Source organism: Copidosoma floridanum, unplaced genomic scaffold, assembly GCF_036245765.1.
Source record: "Copidosoma floridanum isolate Cflo_tuat_1 unplaced genomic scaffold, Cflo_Japanese_pri ptg000007l, whole genome shotgun sequence".
NCBI lineage: Eukaryota > Metazoa > Arthropoda > Insecta > Hymenoptera > Encyrtidae > Copidosoma > Copidosoma floridanum.
Window position 1 is genome coordinate 15,502,885 of NW_028321884.1, and position 19,672 is coordinate 15,522,556.

Sequence of the window (19,672 nt, forward strand, 5' to 3'; positions counted from 1 at the left end):
GTCGAACCAAGGCGCACATTTTTCGAGAGTGCGAGACTCGTATCGAAGAGCGTGCGCCTACAAGAAGAGAAGTGGATTCGCGTGGAAATGAGCATATAGGCGCACATTTTGGCGACACGTAGAAGGGGTATACCGAATGTGTGCCTACGAGGAGAGGAGTGGAAATGTTGACTATAGCTATATATCTGAGCGCACAGCCAAAGAAAGCGACGACACGAGTTTTTCTCTTTTGACTGCAACCGAGTATATGCTATATATATTTAACTGACTTACTCTCTCGCTCTTGCTTGAATGATATCTATCAATCTTACATTCGATTAAATCGTGAAACTAAATGCTCATATAATTATATGCACAGAATTTGTTATCAAAACATTTTTTTTTTCCGTACGTTAATACTTAATTTGAAATCTAGTATTATTTTGAAAAAATGATCAGCTTAATTTTTTTAAGGATAACAGTTCAGCTATAACCACTGGTTAATTATTTTTCCTCATCATAATTGTTATGAACTGTAGGACAAGCCCCGGAGGTTATCGATGAAAATATGTGACTTTAAGATCATCGGTCCTCGAAGTTTCGATAGCTAAGGTAGTAAGGGCTTATGCCACTACTTTTCTCGTTTTGCTATCTGAGGATCGATTCCAACTGACGGCAAATTTTTTTTTTTAACGTGATTCATCATTCTAGTTTATTTTCTTTTTTTTATGTTTTATTTATGTTTTATAAATAATATTAACAAACCCTTTTTTCTCTATACATCGAAATACATTTTTTTAATACTAATTATATTAAATAATTTCATAAGCTGATACTTATCGTTTAGCTGAGAGGCAGCGAGCTTCAGCGCCAGAGAGATCTACCCAACGCGGGAGGTCGGACCAAGACGGGAGACGATGCCTTCGAATCCGGATCTACGCATCTTCCTTAATCGTCGGACCAGCTCGCCCATGGCGAACTTGGACCGCCGGGATGCTTCGTCAGCAAGCGGCCCACGACGTGAGACGCAGAGGGAGCGGGAGAGGTCTCCACGAGCGGCCCGCGTAGTGAGTTGGCCAACCCGACGTTTCGAGCAAGTGGAGTGGGTCCTGAATCAGCTTCAAGACTTGCCCCAAAAACTTCGTGACGAAGTCATGCACCGAGCTTTCCATGCCGAGGACAATCAAGAGTAGCGGATTTTGACAAGGGAACTAGTCTGCGGTGGACCAGGGTACAGGAGTGGTAGATCTGACTAGGGGAGAGGAGTCTGGAGACAAGGGTGACACGCAGGAGAGAGGACCTCGACAGCTACGGATGAAGGAACGGAGCCACTTACCACATACCCGACGGCCAGCGGGGTGCCGTGACACCAGAGGCCCGAGGGCCACATGTAAGTTTTTCTGCTTTCCAAAACGATGAGAATGGAGGCGTCAGTCAGTGGTAGGCTCGGCGATAGCGGGTTATCTCCGACCTAGGGGGGGAGGGTTTGTGACGAGGTAAAACTGGAACTGCTAGTTTTCCCTGTGACCCTGCGACGTCTTCTTTCTCTGCTCAAATTCAAGCATGCTTAGCTGTCTTTGTCTAATTAATTGTTGTTTTAGGGGCCCGTGCGAGCCGGACGTGACGACGAAGACGCCAAGCCGGATTGGTAGAAACGACGGCGGCTGCAGCGGAAGAAGGAGAGGAAGGCGCGAAAAGTCAGCAGAGTGCAGCGGAAATCAGGGAGAGGGCCGTCTCGAGAGCTTGGGAGGGGGGCGAGTCTTGCTCGAACCTTGCAGCGAGGTAGTCAAAGCGAGAGCGTGTCGCGAGTTTTTCTTTTGTTGAGTATAGAGCGCGTTCGATATTGTGGAGTGGAGAGAACGAAGGTACGAAAGTGTTGGAGAATCGAGGTACGAGAGTTAAAACGCGAGCCGAAGACAGAGGCCAGGGTCAGCATCGAGAGGAGTCAGCTAGGGCAGGTCGAGCGAGCCAGCCAAGGAAGTTGAGAGAGAGAGCCGGACGGTGGACGAGGGCGGACCTGAGAGAGAGAGAGAGAGAAAGAGGAGAGATCCAGCCCGAGATCGAGGGTCAAGGAGCCACTCTAGAGACCGCAACAACGTCGGGACGAGGTAGGGTGTTAGAGCGTTTGGAGGCAGGTGAGAAATAGGAAACTTAGTGTGCCCGGGCCGGAACTGGTCGAGAATCGTGGGAGAGCGTGAGAGTGTGTGAGAGTTAAAGAAAGGAATAGAGAAAGGAAAGTGTGAGGCTGGGAACGAGCTGGGGAGGGCATAGAGAGAAAGACTGTTGACCTAAGGGCATAGTGCGATGGTGGTGGGACTTAAGTCGTGTGGATTTATACTGTAGGACGCGGGTGTCAGTCCGGTGAAAAAGTGTACGTGCTCGCGCGATCGCGGTCGAAGTCGGTGCCGTGGCCACTGGATTACCGGCACTCTCGATTGGTGTATTGTAACAAAGAAAAAGGAGAATATAGTGCTTGATTAAACATTGATCCCGCGTTAAATCTATTAATCCTAATTGTTTTTCCCCCTTCCTCCCGAAGCCGGGGGAGCTCAGCGTGAACCTTCTTTTGGTTAAGAGACGGCGGTAAGGAGAGGTATAACAGCGAGAGAGTAGGAGAGAAAACTTAGTCACCTGTTTCCGGGCCGTGGAACTCCTTCGCGGAAAGCAGTTCGTGACAATACCCAATAAATATGCAGTTTCATACGACTTATTGATTTGAGCACATTGTTTATTAAGAAGAAACGTCGCTAATCTAACATTATTGTTTTTTAATTCATTAATTTTTTTATTTTAAACTGTTTTGTGATTAATGCAAATAAAATTTTGTTAAATATTAACAAAAAAAATGGAATATTTCAAGTATTTTTGATGCAACAGATGTCCTAGGATGATAAAAAATATAAAAAGAACTAAAAATTATTTATCTTGTAAAGTACATTATTTGCCAATTATCATTCAAAATCAAAACACATTTTCATTGATATCTTGTATGCTGTAAAAATAATAGTTACGGTATTTGCAAATGTAAGAAGTTCTTATTTTTGCGCTATTAACAGTTATCATCATTATTCTTACCACAATAATTATTATCGTTTTATCGACTGTTATTACTATCATCATAATTTTTATTGTCATTACTATAATCATTATTACAATTGTTATTATTGTTATTATTATTATTATTATTATTATTATTATTATTATTATTATTATTATTATTAATATCATCATTATTATCATCGATATCACTATCATATATCATTATCATTATCACAATGATTATCATCACTATTTATATTGTCATTATAGTCAACATGATTATTATTATCATGTAGCCCCATCGCTTTTCTCAGATTTGTTTACAAAAATATTAACTGATAAAAGTATAAGTTGCTCGGTTTAAAAAGAAAAAATTATTTAATGTATCGATGGTATAAACAACGTTCGTAAGAAATTATCGAGATATTTATCAAAATTTTCAATTTTCCTCTAAAATTTATGTTAAAAGTTATTCGTATATGTTTGTATAACTGGAAATTCGTATTATTTAAGACAAGGAGATGCTTTAATTTTAATATCCTATTACTATTCGAAAAAAACAATTTATATTCGATACAATGTAAGAATAATTCGAATGCAAATAATAAAGTTCATAAAAATATGCAAACATACTTTACTAAGAATAGAAATAATTTTTCCAATCAATTTTTTAAGTAATAAAAATTATGAATGTTTTTTTTTCTGCTTTACCATGTACCAAAATTTTTACTGTTCAGCAGTTTATTATAGTCAGGAAAAAATTAAGAGGAATTATTTTTGCAAAGATAAAATGATGTTGTCACCTTTAGGTTGGTAAAAAAAAGCATTTAACGCAGCCGTTATTTTGAGATAGAAGATTTATACAATTTATCGGGTTGCATTATAGATTGTTTGGTTTTGCAACATTAAACACGAATGTATTGCAAGAAAAAAAAATATTTATAGTTTAAAATAACGCGATCAAGATTTTCATACTAATCTCATCACTTTAAGGATTTAAAGTAACAAGTCAGTTGTACATTCATTATGATATTACAGGCATTGAAAAAAACATTATTTTGGAACAAACAAATGATTAAAATCCTTAAAATTAAAATAAACAAAAGGCTTATTAGCCAAATACCGAAATAACAAAATTGTTTAATTACTAATATACATAGTTTTCTACGTAAAAGAAAAGCAGAATGGCAATTATATGAAATGCAACATCAGTATCGAAATCTATAACGACCAAAAATTATGACATTTGTAGTTCTTCAAAAGATGAGTCAAATAACATTCCAGATCATACATAATTGGATAAGTTATCATAATTTGTAGACCCAATGGTATATATTTGTTAGTGTTTTCTTTGGGATATCTAGGTAGGACTAAAATACTTTTGAATATCAAAAGTGTGGAGAACATATTCTGATTTACATCCATCGTATGCACTGTGTTTACTAGTAAGAACTTAACAAACTCTAAACTATTAACATACATTTATATCGACTGATAAAGCATATAGCAATACAAAAATTCAAATAATATATATGTTACTATTTCCTATTTTAAATTGGAAGACCCTTATTTTAAGTTAGAGAAGAGGGTTGGCTCGAGGAGTGCGCATGTCGTAGAGCCTCACTAAAATATGTACATACATGCTTAAGATAATATTACTAAGACAATTTGTAAAAATCTTAGGGTCTGCAGTAATTTTCCTTGCAGTGTGTCTCCAACTTCTTAGAAGATTAAAAGCTACATGGATTTCTGAGATACGAAGTAGGCCGTTTACTTTTTTGGCTTTAATATTATCTTAACCGTTATCGACGTATTGTATTTCCATAGTCTTTGTGAAATTTAAAATAATATACAATATTATACATGTCGTATTAGGATTAAACTTCTAGCTTCCGCGAAAATAATATGTAAAATTTGCCAATCATGCTTCTTGGATTAATTTTTGTACCTACTATATGGATGTACATAAACAATAAAAACTGACTCTTTATGATTCTGCTTAATGACAATTTTTCATAAAAAAATATGTAACAGTTGCTATTTGAATACTAAACTATCATATCCCGTAATACGAATTCTGTTACTTTCAAAAAATTAAATAAAATTCGTTTGGTATTCAACAATTACATTGTGTTTATGCATAGTAGCAAATTATCTTTTGAACATAATTACATAATCGTTTTTTACTTCTGCTTATTATTGTATGCAATTAATTTTACTTACGAAGAATTAATATGTAACATTAATTAATTTGTTTAAATATGTTATTAACAAACAGGTTGGACTTAAGGCCCTTAGTATCATTTTCTCAATAAAAACTGATATCTTTGAATTAATTGATTTATTAATTCAAAGATTTGATAACAAGTAATGTAACACTTTACATGAAAAAAAAGTTACAATCGCAATAATGTCACATGTATCATATTATTTGTTAACTGAACATTCAACTTCTTAATAATTAAACTTTAATTATTTGTACTAGAAATATTAAAGCTTGTATAGAAGAAAACTATCAATATAACCACTTGAAAGAAAAAACTGTTTCACGACCTTTTATGCTTATTGTTGAAATTCATCTATATCTTCAGTTTTCAAATAACAAAAATACGTACTTATTGAATATTTGTGTATGCATCAACAATTATTCTTTTTCCTTATCAGGGGCAATTAAAACATAAAAATATTGCACAAGAAGAACTAGAATTAATCAAAGGATATTTTTTTTGCAATCAAATTTGAGCTACTTGTACAAAAAATGTTTGCATCCCCTTTCAAAAATTCTGATTTCATCGTTATTATTCTAAGTAGTGACAATAATAATAATAGTAATAATAATAATAGTTATAATAATAATAGTAATAAAAATAGTAATAGTACTAATAATTAGTATAATAACAGAAGTAATAATAACAATGACGATAGTTAAAATATTTCTGCTAACAATAACAGAAATGATAATGTTAGTATTAATGATTTTGGAGCTCCTTATAGCTACAGAATTTGTTTGTGAAATCAGAAGACGATTTTTCTAAGTCTTAGATAATTAAACTTAGGACGTCGTCTGGACAAAGATATGATATAGGATATACATGCATGATTTGCATGACTTACATACTATACCTTCACGATTTTTTGGCAGATGACTACCTCATAACTTATCCACGAGATCTGCATAATGACCAAACCATCGTGAACCTCATAATGGCTCATATCATGTGATTATCCGTACTAGTCGCTGCGTTATAACATGTTTTTAAAGGACAAGGGCTATGTAATTTAAAGCACATTTAAATGACTTCCATGAAAGTAAGTATATTCTATAAAAGGCGTAATTTATCGAAAATTTAATAAAGTATTAAAGAAAAGAGCAATCATCGTTTTAAGTCATTAAAAGATTCTAGATATAAATAGAGTAAGAAAAAATGATACAGTTTACTTCATGGCACAATTTTATTATCAGTTCCACTTTCTCCGCTTACCTTTAGAGCAATTGTATCAAAGAAACATTAACTTACACAAAATGTCTACATTCGACAATACTCCTATTAACTTCAAACCATATAGACATTACCCATACTCTCGAGGAGAAATAAAAAAAAAAAAACAAGGTGTAGGTCTCGAGACTCCTGGCGTAAGTGAGACTTCCAACTCACATGTTATTAAGCTCGGTATCACAGAAACTGAGAAAATTAAATTACACCTAATTTTTTCTAGTTTTCTGAAAATCCGATTCTTAAATAGTAAAAATTGTATTATTATAACGTATTCAAGCACGCACGTGCATAAAATACATATTATGTTACATGTGATTCGAGCATTCAAACCATCTTATCCATGCAGTCTTTTCAACAACTGATACGCACCATAATGAATTAATCAATGTTACCAACATTTTACACCGCAAAGCCAATTCTTTGGTTTGTTTAAAATAAGGTTGGTTAAAGTTGTAATTATTAACATTAATTTGCTAGTGCATCATCAACTATTATAATTGTATCACTTAGGTTTAGGTTTATGACAGTTTTAAAGACATACTGAAGGTCAGAAGTGGCTGACATGACATAACCAAAAAATGAAAATAAAATTGATTAACTTCATTTTAACTGAGTAACAATATAAAATTTTCAGCTTGTACTTTTGCTATCCATAAAACTCTATATAACAATATAATTATATTATAAGAAATCAAAGCAAACAAAACCTAAAACAGTCGTAAAAAAACATTTTCTTTAACGTCGTCGCTTCTGAAATTATGAAAAAAAGTTTTTAAAGCTACTATGATTAAATTTTGTGTTAAATAATATACATTTCGAAAGAAATAGTTATACGGATATAACCTTTAAAAAACATGTTTTTTTACGGGTTCTTATACTTTTCAAGTTATAATTGTTTATTAATTGTGGTAAAGAGATATGCTTAAAAGTTTAAAATAATACATTCTGCTAAAAAAAAATTAACAAACCATTACTTATAAAAAGCCATAGTAAATTTCCAATCACAGGCAATGTTTGCTTTGTTTTTGTCTTACGATATTCGTATCTCTCACATAATTAGTAATGAGCTTGTCTCAGTATTGGTTATTAGAGCTCGGCTAATATCTGATCTTGATGAATGGTCTCAAATCGTATAAAAAGCGTTTAGACATGGGCGTGTTAGCAGGAATAAAAACTGGTCATAGAATGGATCGTAACACGTATATCAACATTTGTTTTAAAATACATTCCAAAGCTTGTCTTATTACCGGTCTCGAAGTCCCTCCAAAAAATAGTCTCCAAGCTCGTCTAAGGACTAATTTCAAAATAGATCTCAAAGCTTTTTTTTTTAAACTTGTCTCAAAATAAGTTATAAAATAAATCATTACAAAGTTGTAAGGCAAATGTTATAGTAATGATTTTACAAAGTCTACAAACTGATTATAAATATACATACGAAGATAGAAAGAAGGATTTACTGCAGATGATATAACTGATTTTTTAAATTGTTGTAAGAGCTTGCTCAAAAAATGACCCGGATGGAGTTCATACTATCTAGAGATAGCACATGCTTACGCTGTTGAGCATTTGGGTAGTTTGGATATCGCTGCTTAACGTCAAAACTGGCCGTGACGATAGAGACTGCATAATTCCCGCTCACAACGATATGGGTTGTTAGCAGTAGGGTGGGATGGAGGTGGTAGATTTTTATCAGTACTTGTAAAGCAGACAGTAGGTGTAGCGAAAACAAGTTAATTTAATAAAAATACTAATACAAAGTGACGCATCTTTACTACAATGATTATTTAAGTCATGAATAATTGAGCTCATCGGATTAGGCGTATTGTAAAATTGCTGCGGAGGATCTAGTAGGGACTCAAGGATTTTTATTGCTACTAGATTGAAGGCTTGGAATAAAACTTTAAGTATCATCAAAAAGAGGGCATTACGAAAGACTTTTGTTTGTGCCTGCAAGGATAGACAGCATATGAATTGTGATTAATTAGTTCTATAATTCGTGACCATTCATGGTGTACTCATTTTATTTGAGAATAAAACGTTTGATATGGAAATAAGTCTCAGCAGTTTTCTAAAATGTAACTTAGATGTGTAAAAGGTCCTCTATAATGGGTATTGAAGAAAAAAAATAAAGCTTGTACGTCAAATGAGTTCTTCATCAAATATTAATATAGTGGTAAAGCAGATTTAAAAGTGTATGTGTGGCTAGATCATAAAAGAGAATTTGGTGTATATCTCAAAAAATATCTAGAAAAACGAACAAAAAGTAGAAATCAAGCAAATTAAAAAAAAAAAACTAGGACAGTGGGTGCTTGGGTACTCAACTAAAAAGTTAAACTTCTATGAAATTATATAACTGATAATATAAGTATAAACACAAATATTTCTTCCATGAAATGGCTAATGCTCATGAGGCCAGGGGTTCAAACCCAATTCGGACACATTTTTTTTTTTTTTTTTTTTTTTTTTAGAAATTGATTAAAAGAAAAACAAATTGAATTTAAAATATGTGGTGTTGTGTCTTGAGGTCGTGTGGTGTAGAAGAGACTAGAAGTACGACAAAAGGGGCGAGGTAAGTGGGGAGAATCAAGCAATATCCACTTCAGTTACACTTTTTCTCAAGGTCACAAATCTTAAATCGTTAATTTACTCTGTGGGGCAGAACACGCCGAAAGAAGTTTAACTTAAAAAAAAAATCAGTAAAAATATGTTTCAAAACGAAACTCAGAAATATAAACAACACAACATAAGAGGCATTAGAATAGATTCCAGAAGTCTTAAATCCTGAATTAGAATAGATCTTAAAACCGATCTTTAAATAAATTGCAAACGTATCGCTTAAAATAGATATTAAAAAATGTACAAAAGCAAGTAAAAATAAACGACATTCTCATGCATTCGTCAACTTGTCGGTAGGAGGAATCTGACACTGGAACATGAATAAGACAGTCAAGGAAAAGTGTAGGTACATATTGAGGTCGTTGACTTTCGAGATATACTATTGGCTTTTAAAAATGGCACAAACATGAAAAAAAAAAAAAAAATAATAAACGGATGTTACTTTAAGATGATCAATAAAATTTTGTTCTTAATAGTATGCGATAAATGGATGTTTTCCGCACACTCATTGCAAAAAAAACTTGTATGCAACTCGTGCGGGACGACTTCCCGTACTTGTGTGATAGGCTCGCACTCGTGGCCGGTGACGGTAACTCGTGCCGTGCGATCACACTCGTGCTACGCACTCGTGTGCTCAACTGGCATTCGTTCCCGTCAACTCCGGCCGCTCGTGCAAGTCAATCACGACTCGTAATATTAATAATATTATAAGAAACATATTTCTCCTTAATAATTCCAAAATATCTCAATTTCTATATCTTGATCATTATGAAATACCCTGTTGTTAACGCAACCGTTATTATGATCTTTGACATTTGCAACTAAATGTTTTAAATGTAGTTTTAAGATACTCATTTTGTTAATGAGTCTACTCATAGACAAAAAATCCATGGTTACAGATACCGGTATGAACGATACACATAAATCGTGCCACAGAAGGATGCTACAAGTACTGTAATTTTATTCTGTGAGATCAATGGAATATTAATACCTAATATTACTTGGTACAAAGACAGTTTACCGTTGAAGTTATTAAAATAGTCATATTCAGTAGAAAATAAGCAAAAGTTTGTAACAAAATGTAGTGTCGTAAAGTATTAGTGAAAATTATCTGTTGCCAAACATTGTATGTCATTACATGTTGCCAAAACTCCGCATAAGAAAAATGAAAAATGCTGGGAAGTGTAATATTAAAAATAATAAAATACTGACGAGTGGTATCACTGCTAGTATAAATTCTTTATGAGCTATTACATAATTTACAGTTACCGATCTGCGAAGAAACATTAGTTTTATTGATCTTTTCATTAAATTTTAGGACCTAAAACAAATAATTCGCTTGTAATCTCAACCATAGCTACACTAACGACTATTTTTAAATTTTTTTACCGTGTATTTGTGCATAAAAGTTCGAAGTCAAAAGGTGATTATTGCAGTAAACTATTTTTTTAAACATTATCTGAACATTGAACATAATTTCTGTGAGTTTTTCGGCCGCGAAGGCGCTGGCTGCGCGGTCGTGTTCTGCCGTGTCCTTCCCCCCGCGCCCCGATCGCTCTCTCCGCCAAGGTGCTCGGTGCTGCGCGCTACCATCAATCGTGCTCGTGTCAACCGCCAAGCAAGACGTGTGAGCCGCCACTCGCTCAACAAGAAAAAGAAGAGAGAAGAGGAGAACAAAGGAGACTCGACGCGACGTAAATGTGTTTATTTGCTGCCTCGCAGCCTATGTACGTTCCCCTATAAATAAAGAGTATTTTTCCACAAAAATTGGTCCTTCGAGCCGGATCCCGTTGAAGTGAGGCGACCGGCGACCAGCGGAGACGCAGCAGGACAGGACGACCAGCTTCTTAACGTTATGTAAGTAAAGTGACAGCTTTTCGTGTGGGTAAAGCCGCCGCGGCCGCGAGAGTGCCCGCGGCCTGGAATGAGTTAATTGGGCCGCGGTCGATCCGTGTCGCCATATACGCGTAGCATGTGGGGCATCCGCGTCACCCGTGGTGGTCGGGGTTGCCGTGGGCGGTGAGCGCCCGCGGTCCAGCTCTACAGCCCAGCCGCAATCGAAACTGCGTCGCTGGCGGCGTGCATGAACACGTCGGGACCATGGCCGCCTCGCTCGATCGCGGCGGCGGCCATTGTTGCTACGGTCCACTTGATGACCTTTGTTGTTTGCCTTGGCGGCCATTTTGGTCGCGAGAGACTCGTTCGACCAGGCCAAGGCAGTTACGCCGCGCGCTTGGTTACAGCCAGATCGTCCCTAACCTACAACTTCAATCCCTCTTCCGCTCTTTCTCTACCGCTTTACGTCCGCTCGCCCTCCCCCAACTACTACTCAATTCTGTTTTGCCGACGCCACCAATCGATGGTGGCCCGGAGGCAAAATCCAGAACAAATATACAGCACGTGATCGTGCTTTCAGGTCAGACGACGGCTGGACGAGCCTGTACGGCTCCCAGAGCGCCCTCGCAGACGTTGTCACGCAGTTTGCGCTCGACGTGGACCGGATCGAAGCCTGGAGCCTGGGGCTTGTGGACGTGAGGCTAGAGCTTCTCCAGGGCTACTGGCATGATTTCCAGTCGAACCACGTGAGGTTGCTGGACGGCCCGCCGCCGGAGAAGCGGGGCCTCCTGGATCGATTGTACCCACGAGTGGAGGCCAGCTACATCACCGCAAGGGCGCGCCTCTACGACGCGAGGCTGTCAATGGCGCCCCTCCCGCCGCCCACCGACGGTAATCCTGCTCCTTCACCGAGCTCAGGGCCTACTCGTGGCCCTCACCTGCCCCGGATCAGCATTCCCAACTTCTCCGGCAAGCGAGAGGACTGGGAAAGCTTCCGAGACCTCTTTCGCGCCCTCATCCACGAGGACAGCCATCTCACGAACGTCGAACGGCTCTTCTACTTAAAATCACTCGTCCAGGGGGACGCAAAAACGACGCTCGAGGCCATCCAGATCGCTGACGCAAACTACGAGACCGCTTGGGCCCTGTTGGAAGCACGGTTCGAGCACCGCCGCATTCTCGTACACGACCACATCACGGCGCTTCGCAACATTAAACCGTTGCGAGAGGAGTCGGCTCGAGGTTTGCAGGGTCTGTTGGACACGTTGGGCCGCCATCGAGATCAGCTGCGCACTCTGGGCCGTCCGGTGGCGGATTGGGACGACTGGTTCGTTTCCTGTGCACTGACGGGGATGGACTCCTCGACGCGGCGCGCATGGGAGGACGAGCTTGAGCGACTCGAAGTCGCAAATTCGGACGCCGGGCGCACCCTGGTAACCTTCGACACCCTGGCCGGCTTCCTGCGTCGGCGATGCCGGGCTCTGAGCTCCGTGGAGGCCTCCCATCCTGCACGCCAGTCCACCGTGCCCGGTGCGCGTCCGGTGGTCCCTGCCTCGGCCGGCCGTACCTATCGTACTCTTGCGACAGGTGGCACGGTGTCGGCCTGCCCGGCTTGCCAGGGGTCTCACTACCTGGGCCACTGCGCACAGTTTTACGGTCTTGAGCCGCGCGCTCGGAGAGATCTGGTTTACCAGGCGAGACTGTGCTTCAACTGTCTTCGGTCCGGCCATGCTGTAAAGGCTTGTCCCTCACGCTCGGTCTGTCAGCACTGCCGCGAGCCACACCACAGTTCTCTGCATGACAGCAGCCGGCGCCGCGGGTCAGAGCCCGCTGTTGAACCCACGCCACCGAAGCTTCCGAAAGCGGATCCAGCGGCCGTGCCCACTGCCGGTCCGCCATCCGATGAGGCGTCACGGTCCTGACTGGCAGTGTTGCCGACCGCGCTTGTCCGCCTGAGCGGGCTTCTTGGCCGGACTGTGACGGTCCGGGCCCTCCTGGATTCGTGCTCTGAGGTCACCATTGCTTCCGCCAGCCTCGCTCGTCAACTCAACGCTCCGATGGAACTCGCCGAGTTCAACATTTCGGGCGTCGGCGGCGACCCGGGCGTCCGCTCGAGGGCTCGTGCTCGACTTTGGCTTCACCTCAGGGAGAGCGAGCCGCCGACCACGCTGATGGCTCTCTGCCTCCCGCGGCTCGGGATTGTTTCCCCACGCGCGCCCCTGCACCCCGCTGTCGCTCGGCGCTGGCTCGACCTCGAGCCGCTGGCGGACTCCAAATTCGACACGCCACACGTGATCGACCTCCTCCTCGGTGTGGACGTCTACCATCGCTTGCTGGAGCCTGGCCAGATTCAGCGTGACGACCTCGTAGCTCAGGCCACTGTCTTTGGTTGGGTCTTTATTGGGCAGGCCGCCGGCCTAGAGATGCCGCACGCCTCACCGAACGTCTGTCTGACATCTCAGGCCGACTCGCCTCCTCCTTGGCATCTTGAGCTGACATCCCTGCTGCAGCGCTTCTGGGAACTCGAGGACGTTCCACAAGCCCACCGGCAGGCCCCCGACGACGTCGAATGTGAACGCAGCTTCGCTGACCATGGCCGGGCTGAGGACGGGCGCTACGTCGTGCGCCTGCCTCTAAAGCAAGGGGGCTTGCAGCTCCTCGGTGATAGTTGTCAGAGCACCCTGGCATCGTTGACTGCGCTGCAGCGCTGGCTACAGAGAGCCCCCGAGATGGCCGTCGAATACACCAAGTTTATGGCCGATTACCTCGCTTTGGGTCACATGAGGCCTCTCACTAGCGCTCAGTTGGCTGGGTCGTCCCACCCCGCTCATTACATCCAGCATCATGGCATATGGCAGCATAGCGACCAGGGCCGAAAGCTGCGCGTTGTCTTTAACGCTTCACATCCAACTTCGAGCGGCTGCAGTCTAAACGATGTCCTCCACGCCGGGCCCCGACTTTAAACGGCCTTACCTCACGTGTTACTGCGCTGGCGCCGACATCGTATCGCCTTCTGCAGCGACGTTCAAATGATGTTCCGCCAGATCTGGATCGATGACCGAGACGTCGACTTGCAGCGGATCGTTTGGAGCGCGGACCCTCGAGAGCCGCCCACGCACTACCAGTTGCTCACTGTCACATACGGCGCGTCGTGCTCTCCGTATCTTTCCCTACGCACCATCCAGCAGCTGTGCGAGGACGAGGGCTCCCGTTGGCCCGATGCGGTGCCCGTTGTTATGCGCGACCGCTACGTCGATGACATTCTCTCTGGAGTCGATAGTCTCGACACTGCGCGACACCTCCGTGACCAGTTGATCGGCCTCATGCAAGCTGGCGGTTTTCCGCTCCGGAAGTGGGTCGCGAGCACACCAGAGCTACTCGCTTGCGCCCCGCCTGGGATCAGCTCGGCGCTGAGGGCCTTGTTAGCGAGCTGGGCGTTGGTTGGGATCCCCCGGTCGATCGCCTTCGCCTGACTCCGGTCGTCGTGCAACGCCAGACTACGAAGAGGACCATGCTCGCGGCGCTTGCAAGCGTCTTCGACCCATGTGGTTGGCTTGCGCCAATCACTTTGAACGCGAAATTGCTGCTGCAGGATCTTTGGCGGGCTCACCTCGACTGGGACGAAACAGTACCATCGTCCATGGTCCGGCGCTGGATGGACTTTGTGGCTGAGCTCCAAGTCATCTCCGGCTTCTCTCTTCCCCGATGGATCGGTGTCTCGCCAGCATCCGACCTTCATCTGCACGTGTTCGCTGACGCCAGCCGGCGGGCGATGGCCGCCGTAGTGTACTCGCGGTTGGAGCGCCCGGGCGAGCCGGCTTCCTGCTACATCCTTTTGGCTCGCTCAAAGCTTGCCCCCATTCGCTCACTCAGGCCAGTCTCCGAGCCTGTCGCACGGATGACGATTCCTCGCCTTGAGCTCAGAGCCGCTCTACTCGGTGCAAAGCTGCTCCGATCAACCGCGGATGAGCTGGATGTCCCTGATGATCGCTGCCACGCCTGGAGCGACTCTCAGATTGTTCTGCAGTGGCTCCGTTCCTCCCAGCCGACCAATAATGTGCTCGTCGACAACTACGTGGCCCAGCTTCAAGAAATATTCTCTCCGAGCATCTGGCGGCACGTCCCGACGGCGTCAAATCCGGCGGATCTGGCCACTCGGAGCGCCGACATGTCAGGTCTCCGCCATCAGCCTTTGTGGTGGCACGGGCCCTCCTGGCTGGTTCGTGACATCGGGTTATGGCCCCCGGAGCCCGTATCCCGACCAGCGCCGGCTCTCATCAGTTGCTGCACCGTTCAACCGTCCAGCTTCGACCTGCTTGAGCAATTCTCCAGTCTCCACGTCCTAACGCAATTGCTCGTTCGTGTGTGGCGGTGGATTCGTCGCCGTCTCCATCGCGAGCCCGCTCTCCCCGTGCTCTCGCCATCAACGCCGACCGAGCTCCACGCCGCTTTCCTGGCTTGTGCCCGTCTGAGTCAAGCTCCAGCATTCGAGGCGGAGGTTATTCGACTGCAAAGGGGTGAGCAGTTACCAAAAACAAGCCCACTCATGGCCCTCTCTCCATTCTTGGATGCCGATGGGATCTTGCGCGTCGGCGGGCGGCTCGCACATTCGTCGCTGACCTATGAGGAGAAGCATCCGCCAATTGTCCCCGGTTCCTCTCCTCTGGCTCGACTCATCATCGCCCGGGCGCACTCCAGAGCCCTCCACGGTGGCTTCCGGCTTACTAGCGCATATGTGCACCGGCAGGCATGGATTATCGGTGGCAGGACACGAATCAAGGCCCACCTGCGCCGTTGCATCGTCTGCGCCTGGCTGCAAGCGCGGGCATCCACCCAGCTTATGACCCCTCTACCAGCCTTCCGGGTCACTCCTTGTCGAGCCTTCGGTCGCACTGGGGTTGATTACGCGGGCCCTTTCCACGTGCTCGCTTCGCGCGGACGAGGCGTCCGGACCACCAAAGGATATATTGCGGTCTTTGTGTGCTTGACGACGAAAGCGTTGCACCTCGAGCTCGTTGGCGATCTCTCAACGGCCTCTTTTCTCGGCGCTCTCACCCGTTTCTCCGGTCGCCGTGGACGCCCGGCCGAGCTGTGGAGTGATAACGCCACTTGCTTCCGACGGGCCGACCTCGAGCTGCGCGAAGCTCTTCAGGACGCGGAGATTGACTGGGCGCTTGTTGCTGGAACGCTCGCCGATCAAGGTGTTTCGTGGCAGTTCATCCCGCCTGGGGCGCCTCATTTTGGTGGTCTTTGGGAGTCAGGTGTCAAGTCGGTCTAGGGCCACCTCTGACGCGTCATGGGCTCTCGGCACCTGACCTACGAGGAGTTTTCGACTGTTCTCATTGGCATCGAGATGGTCTTGAACAGTAGACCGCTCACTCCTCTCTCCAACGACTTGGGAGACCTTGATGTCCTCACTCCGGGCCATTTCCTTATCGGCGCCCCTCTTGATGCCGTCATCCAGGCTGGGCCCCCATCGGAAAGGCTGGACACTCTCGCTCATTGGGACCTCGTCAGGGCGATTCGAGCTCAGTTTTGGTCTCGCTGGAGTCGAGAGTACCTGAACACACTCCAGCAGCGACCAAAGTGGCGTACCCCTCGCCGGAACTTTGCCGTGGGTGACACCGTGGTTCTTCTCGACTCAACTCTACTTCGGATGGATGGGCGCTGGCCTCTTGGCCGCATCACCCACGTTCATCCAGGACCCGATGGTCTCGTCCGTGCGGCCACTCTGAAAACAGCCACCGGGGAGTACCTGCGGCCCGTCGCCAAGCTTGCATTGCTTCCGGTCCCAGATCTCGCTGAGACGCCGCCGTCGGCGACTGTTTCATCTGATGCCCAGACTCCTTCGGCGGGCGGCGTTTGATTGTCGCTCCGGGAGCAAGGCGGGCGGTATGTGAGTTTTTCGGCCGCGAAGACGCTGGCTGCGCGGTCGTGTCCTGCCGAGTCCTCCCCCCCGCGCCCCGATCGCTCTCTCCGCAAAGGTGCTCGGTGCTGCGCGCTACCATCAATCGTGCTCGAGTCGACCGCCAAGCAAGACGTGTGAGCCGCCACTCGCTCAACAAGAAGAAGAAGAGAGAAGAGGAAAACAAAGGAGACTCGACGCGACGTTAATGTGTTTATTTGCTGCCTCGCAGCCTGTGTACGTTCCACTATAAATAAAGAGTATTTTTCCACAAAACAATTTCTTAAAACTATAAATTGTCTAAAGATACAAAAGAAGTTATTGATAACACGCCTGATTCAATTCGAGAAAGGAGCACCACACCTTATAAATTCAGAATTAACAGTACAGGATCAAGCAGAACTTTTACCGTACAATAAAGAATTGGAACTTCCCAGGAAACAACCAAATTTTGGTAAACGATAGGGAATATCTTGTATTTGAAGTCAATTTCATAAGTATATTCATAATGATATCATGATTTTCATTCCAGAGAAACAATTAGGAAGTGGTTAGTTTGGGGTTGTAATGAAGGCGAGAGCGTATGGGATTTGTGCCCATGAGGATTTTACAACTGTGGCAGTTAAGACAATCAACAGTAAAGCTAATTCAATTCAATACCTACGGCTCTTAGAAAGTGAGCTGAAAATTATGATTAATCTGGGAAAGCATGTGAACATTGGAAATCTTCTCGGTGCCTGTACCAAAAATATCATTGGTAAACTCTTAGAAAATGATCCCAAAATGTATTACTCTGGACTGAATATAAGTACGAAAATATTAACAAGGTAGACAGTTTAGATGGCAAAGATGACTTTTCAACCATTATCCTAGCATGAGATTATGTAACACCTGTTAATTCAATTATGAACGCTTAATACGGGAAGATGTGATTTTTATATCAGTCTTACATGAAAATGAAAATTATTTTAATAAGTAAAGGCCATAATTTTTAACTTCCATTTATTTATTAAATAATGTATAATGTTAAGCCTCTTGATGAATTACTTTGTGTTGGCTTTGACATCACACTCTCTTGATTAGTGACATAGTATCAGTTTGAATTCTAGATAATAGAAGTAGAGGCCAAAGATATGACCATATATCTCTAGTTAAATTACTCAAATAGTATAGAGTATTATAAACTAATAGTTTTATTCATCATGTTAAGCAATAAACTGTGACTTTAACAGTTATAAGAAGTCTTGAAAAATGAGTCTCAAAGATTCAAAAATTCTACATCAGCGTAGCTGTTCTAGTATTTTTTTGTTATAAAAAGTACTTATGAAAAAGAAAAAGTTAAAAATAAAATCATGCATATTGTCATTTTAAAGAATTATTTGGGCATACATTTTGTCTAATAGAAGATGCAGTCGAATGTCTAAAATTCAAACAGTCGTCTGAACCTCAGCAGTCAGCGGTCTGTCCGCTGCAATAGGACGACGTATTAGGGAGTGCATATGTGTGTGTGCGTTCGCAGCGTCGTTTGAGACTCGGCAGACCGGCTGGTGAGGGCGATGGTTACAGGAGTCCCTGCGAGTAGGTAAACCATGGCGGTTTTGGCACCCCCCCCAGCTCCCCCCCCTGAGGTAGTGGTGGGGGGAGAGGATCTAGCTATAGCTGTGGGTGGAGAAGAGGCAATGGAGGAGAGGCGGTGGTGGGGGCTGGTCGGGCGGTAGAGGAGAGGCGGTGGTGGGGGCTGATCGGGCGGTAGAGGAGAGGCGGTGGGAGGAGGGGCACGGGCGGCGGGTGGTGCGGACTACTTGGATGGTAACGTCAGGGGAAGGGGGCCTCTTTCGGATGCTGTGATGTCGGATGGTATTGACAGCTCCCTTTCTTTCCGACCGCGAATCAAGCTCCGACGTCATCAGGATGGGTCCGAAAGGTGTAGGTGTGACAAGCCTAACGTACAGCGCGAGAGGAAGATGATTAAGCATGAACGTGTATTTCTTATCAGTGGATGTAGCGAATCGCGTATCCCGTTCAGCTGCGACCAACGTTGGCTTACTCAACGCAGTACCTTGCCAAGTAATGGAGCTATTATTTCTTATCTATACGGATGTGTTAGCCGTGGCCGATGACTTTTCGCTTCTTATTTATAGGCATATAATGTTCCAGTGTAATATTTTTTTCTTAGCAAGAGCGGGTGCAACGAGTCATGCTAGGATACACGTATGTGTAAGCCGTGGCCGATAACTCTTCGCTTCTTATTTAGGCGTATAATGTACCAGCATCATATGTGGATGTAGCGTATCGCGTATCTCGTTTAGCTGCGACCAACGTTGGCTTACTCGACGCAGTACCTTGCCAAGGAATTCAGCCAGCTTATGAATTTAAGTTTAAGATTCTTAGGATAGTTCGTAAATGGGTTTCAATAATAACAAAACTTTAATTTTAATACACATATATTTTTGCTAGCTTAAAAAAAAAATACACAAGAATTTCATGGTTATTGACTTTTTTTTTTCAATATATTACATTCATCTTTATTTGGATAAGAGCGAATATTTTCGGAATAATAATTTCCCTCCACTTTTGTTTGAGATGCCTCAACGTGCTTTTCTAAAAGAGGTTTTCGGCTATTTTTATCTTCCTCCTCCTCCTCCTTTTTACTGAGGCTCTCATATTTTGGTTTGCTAAAGATCGGACCCATGTTGTTGATGTTGCCTGATCTATCGTCACTGGATAACTGAAGCAATACGCAAATTCTCATCAGCTTATAAGACGGCGCTAATTTCTTTGTACTACCACACGGCAAGAT

At 43.6% G+C, this 19,672-nt stretch overlaps 4 protein-coding genes across 4 annotated transcripts; all 4 read left to right on the forward strand.

The window, feature by feature from the left end:
* The first annotated feature begins 13,024 nt into the window (after positions 1-13,024).
* LOC149375446 (uncharacterized) lies at positions 13,025-13,930 on the forward strand. The gene has a single exon (XM_089589124.1). The coding sequence runs from the start codon at positions 13,025-13,027 to the stop codon at positions 13,928-13,930; it is 906 nt and encodes a 301-aa protein (XP_089445250.1).
* Positions 13,931-13,999: 69 nt separating this feature from the next.
* Positions 14,000-14,440, forward strand: LOC149375447 (uncharacterized). Its single transcript, XM_089589125.1, has one exon. The coding sequence runs from the start codon at positions 14,000-14,002 to the stop codon at positions 14,438-14,440; it is 441 nt and encodes a 146-aa protein (XP_089445251.1).
* Positions 14,441-14,478: 38 nt separating this feature from the next.
* On the forward strand, positions 14,479-16,245 carry LOC149375448 (uncharacterized). The gene has a single exon (XM_089589126.1). It carries the CDS (start codon positions 14,479-14,481, stop codon positions 16,243-16,245), a length of 1,767 nt encoding a protein of 588 aa, XP_089445252.1.
* An 18-nt stretch (positions 16,246-16,263) lies between these two features.
* On the forward strand, positions 16,264-16,833 carry LOC149375449 (uncharacterized). The gene has a single exon (XM_089589127.1). The coding sequence runs from the start codon at positions 16,264-16,266 to the stop codon at positions 16,831-16,833; it is 570 nt and encodes a 189-aa protein (XP_089445253.1).
* Positions 16,834-19,672: the final 2,839 nt, after the last annotated feature.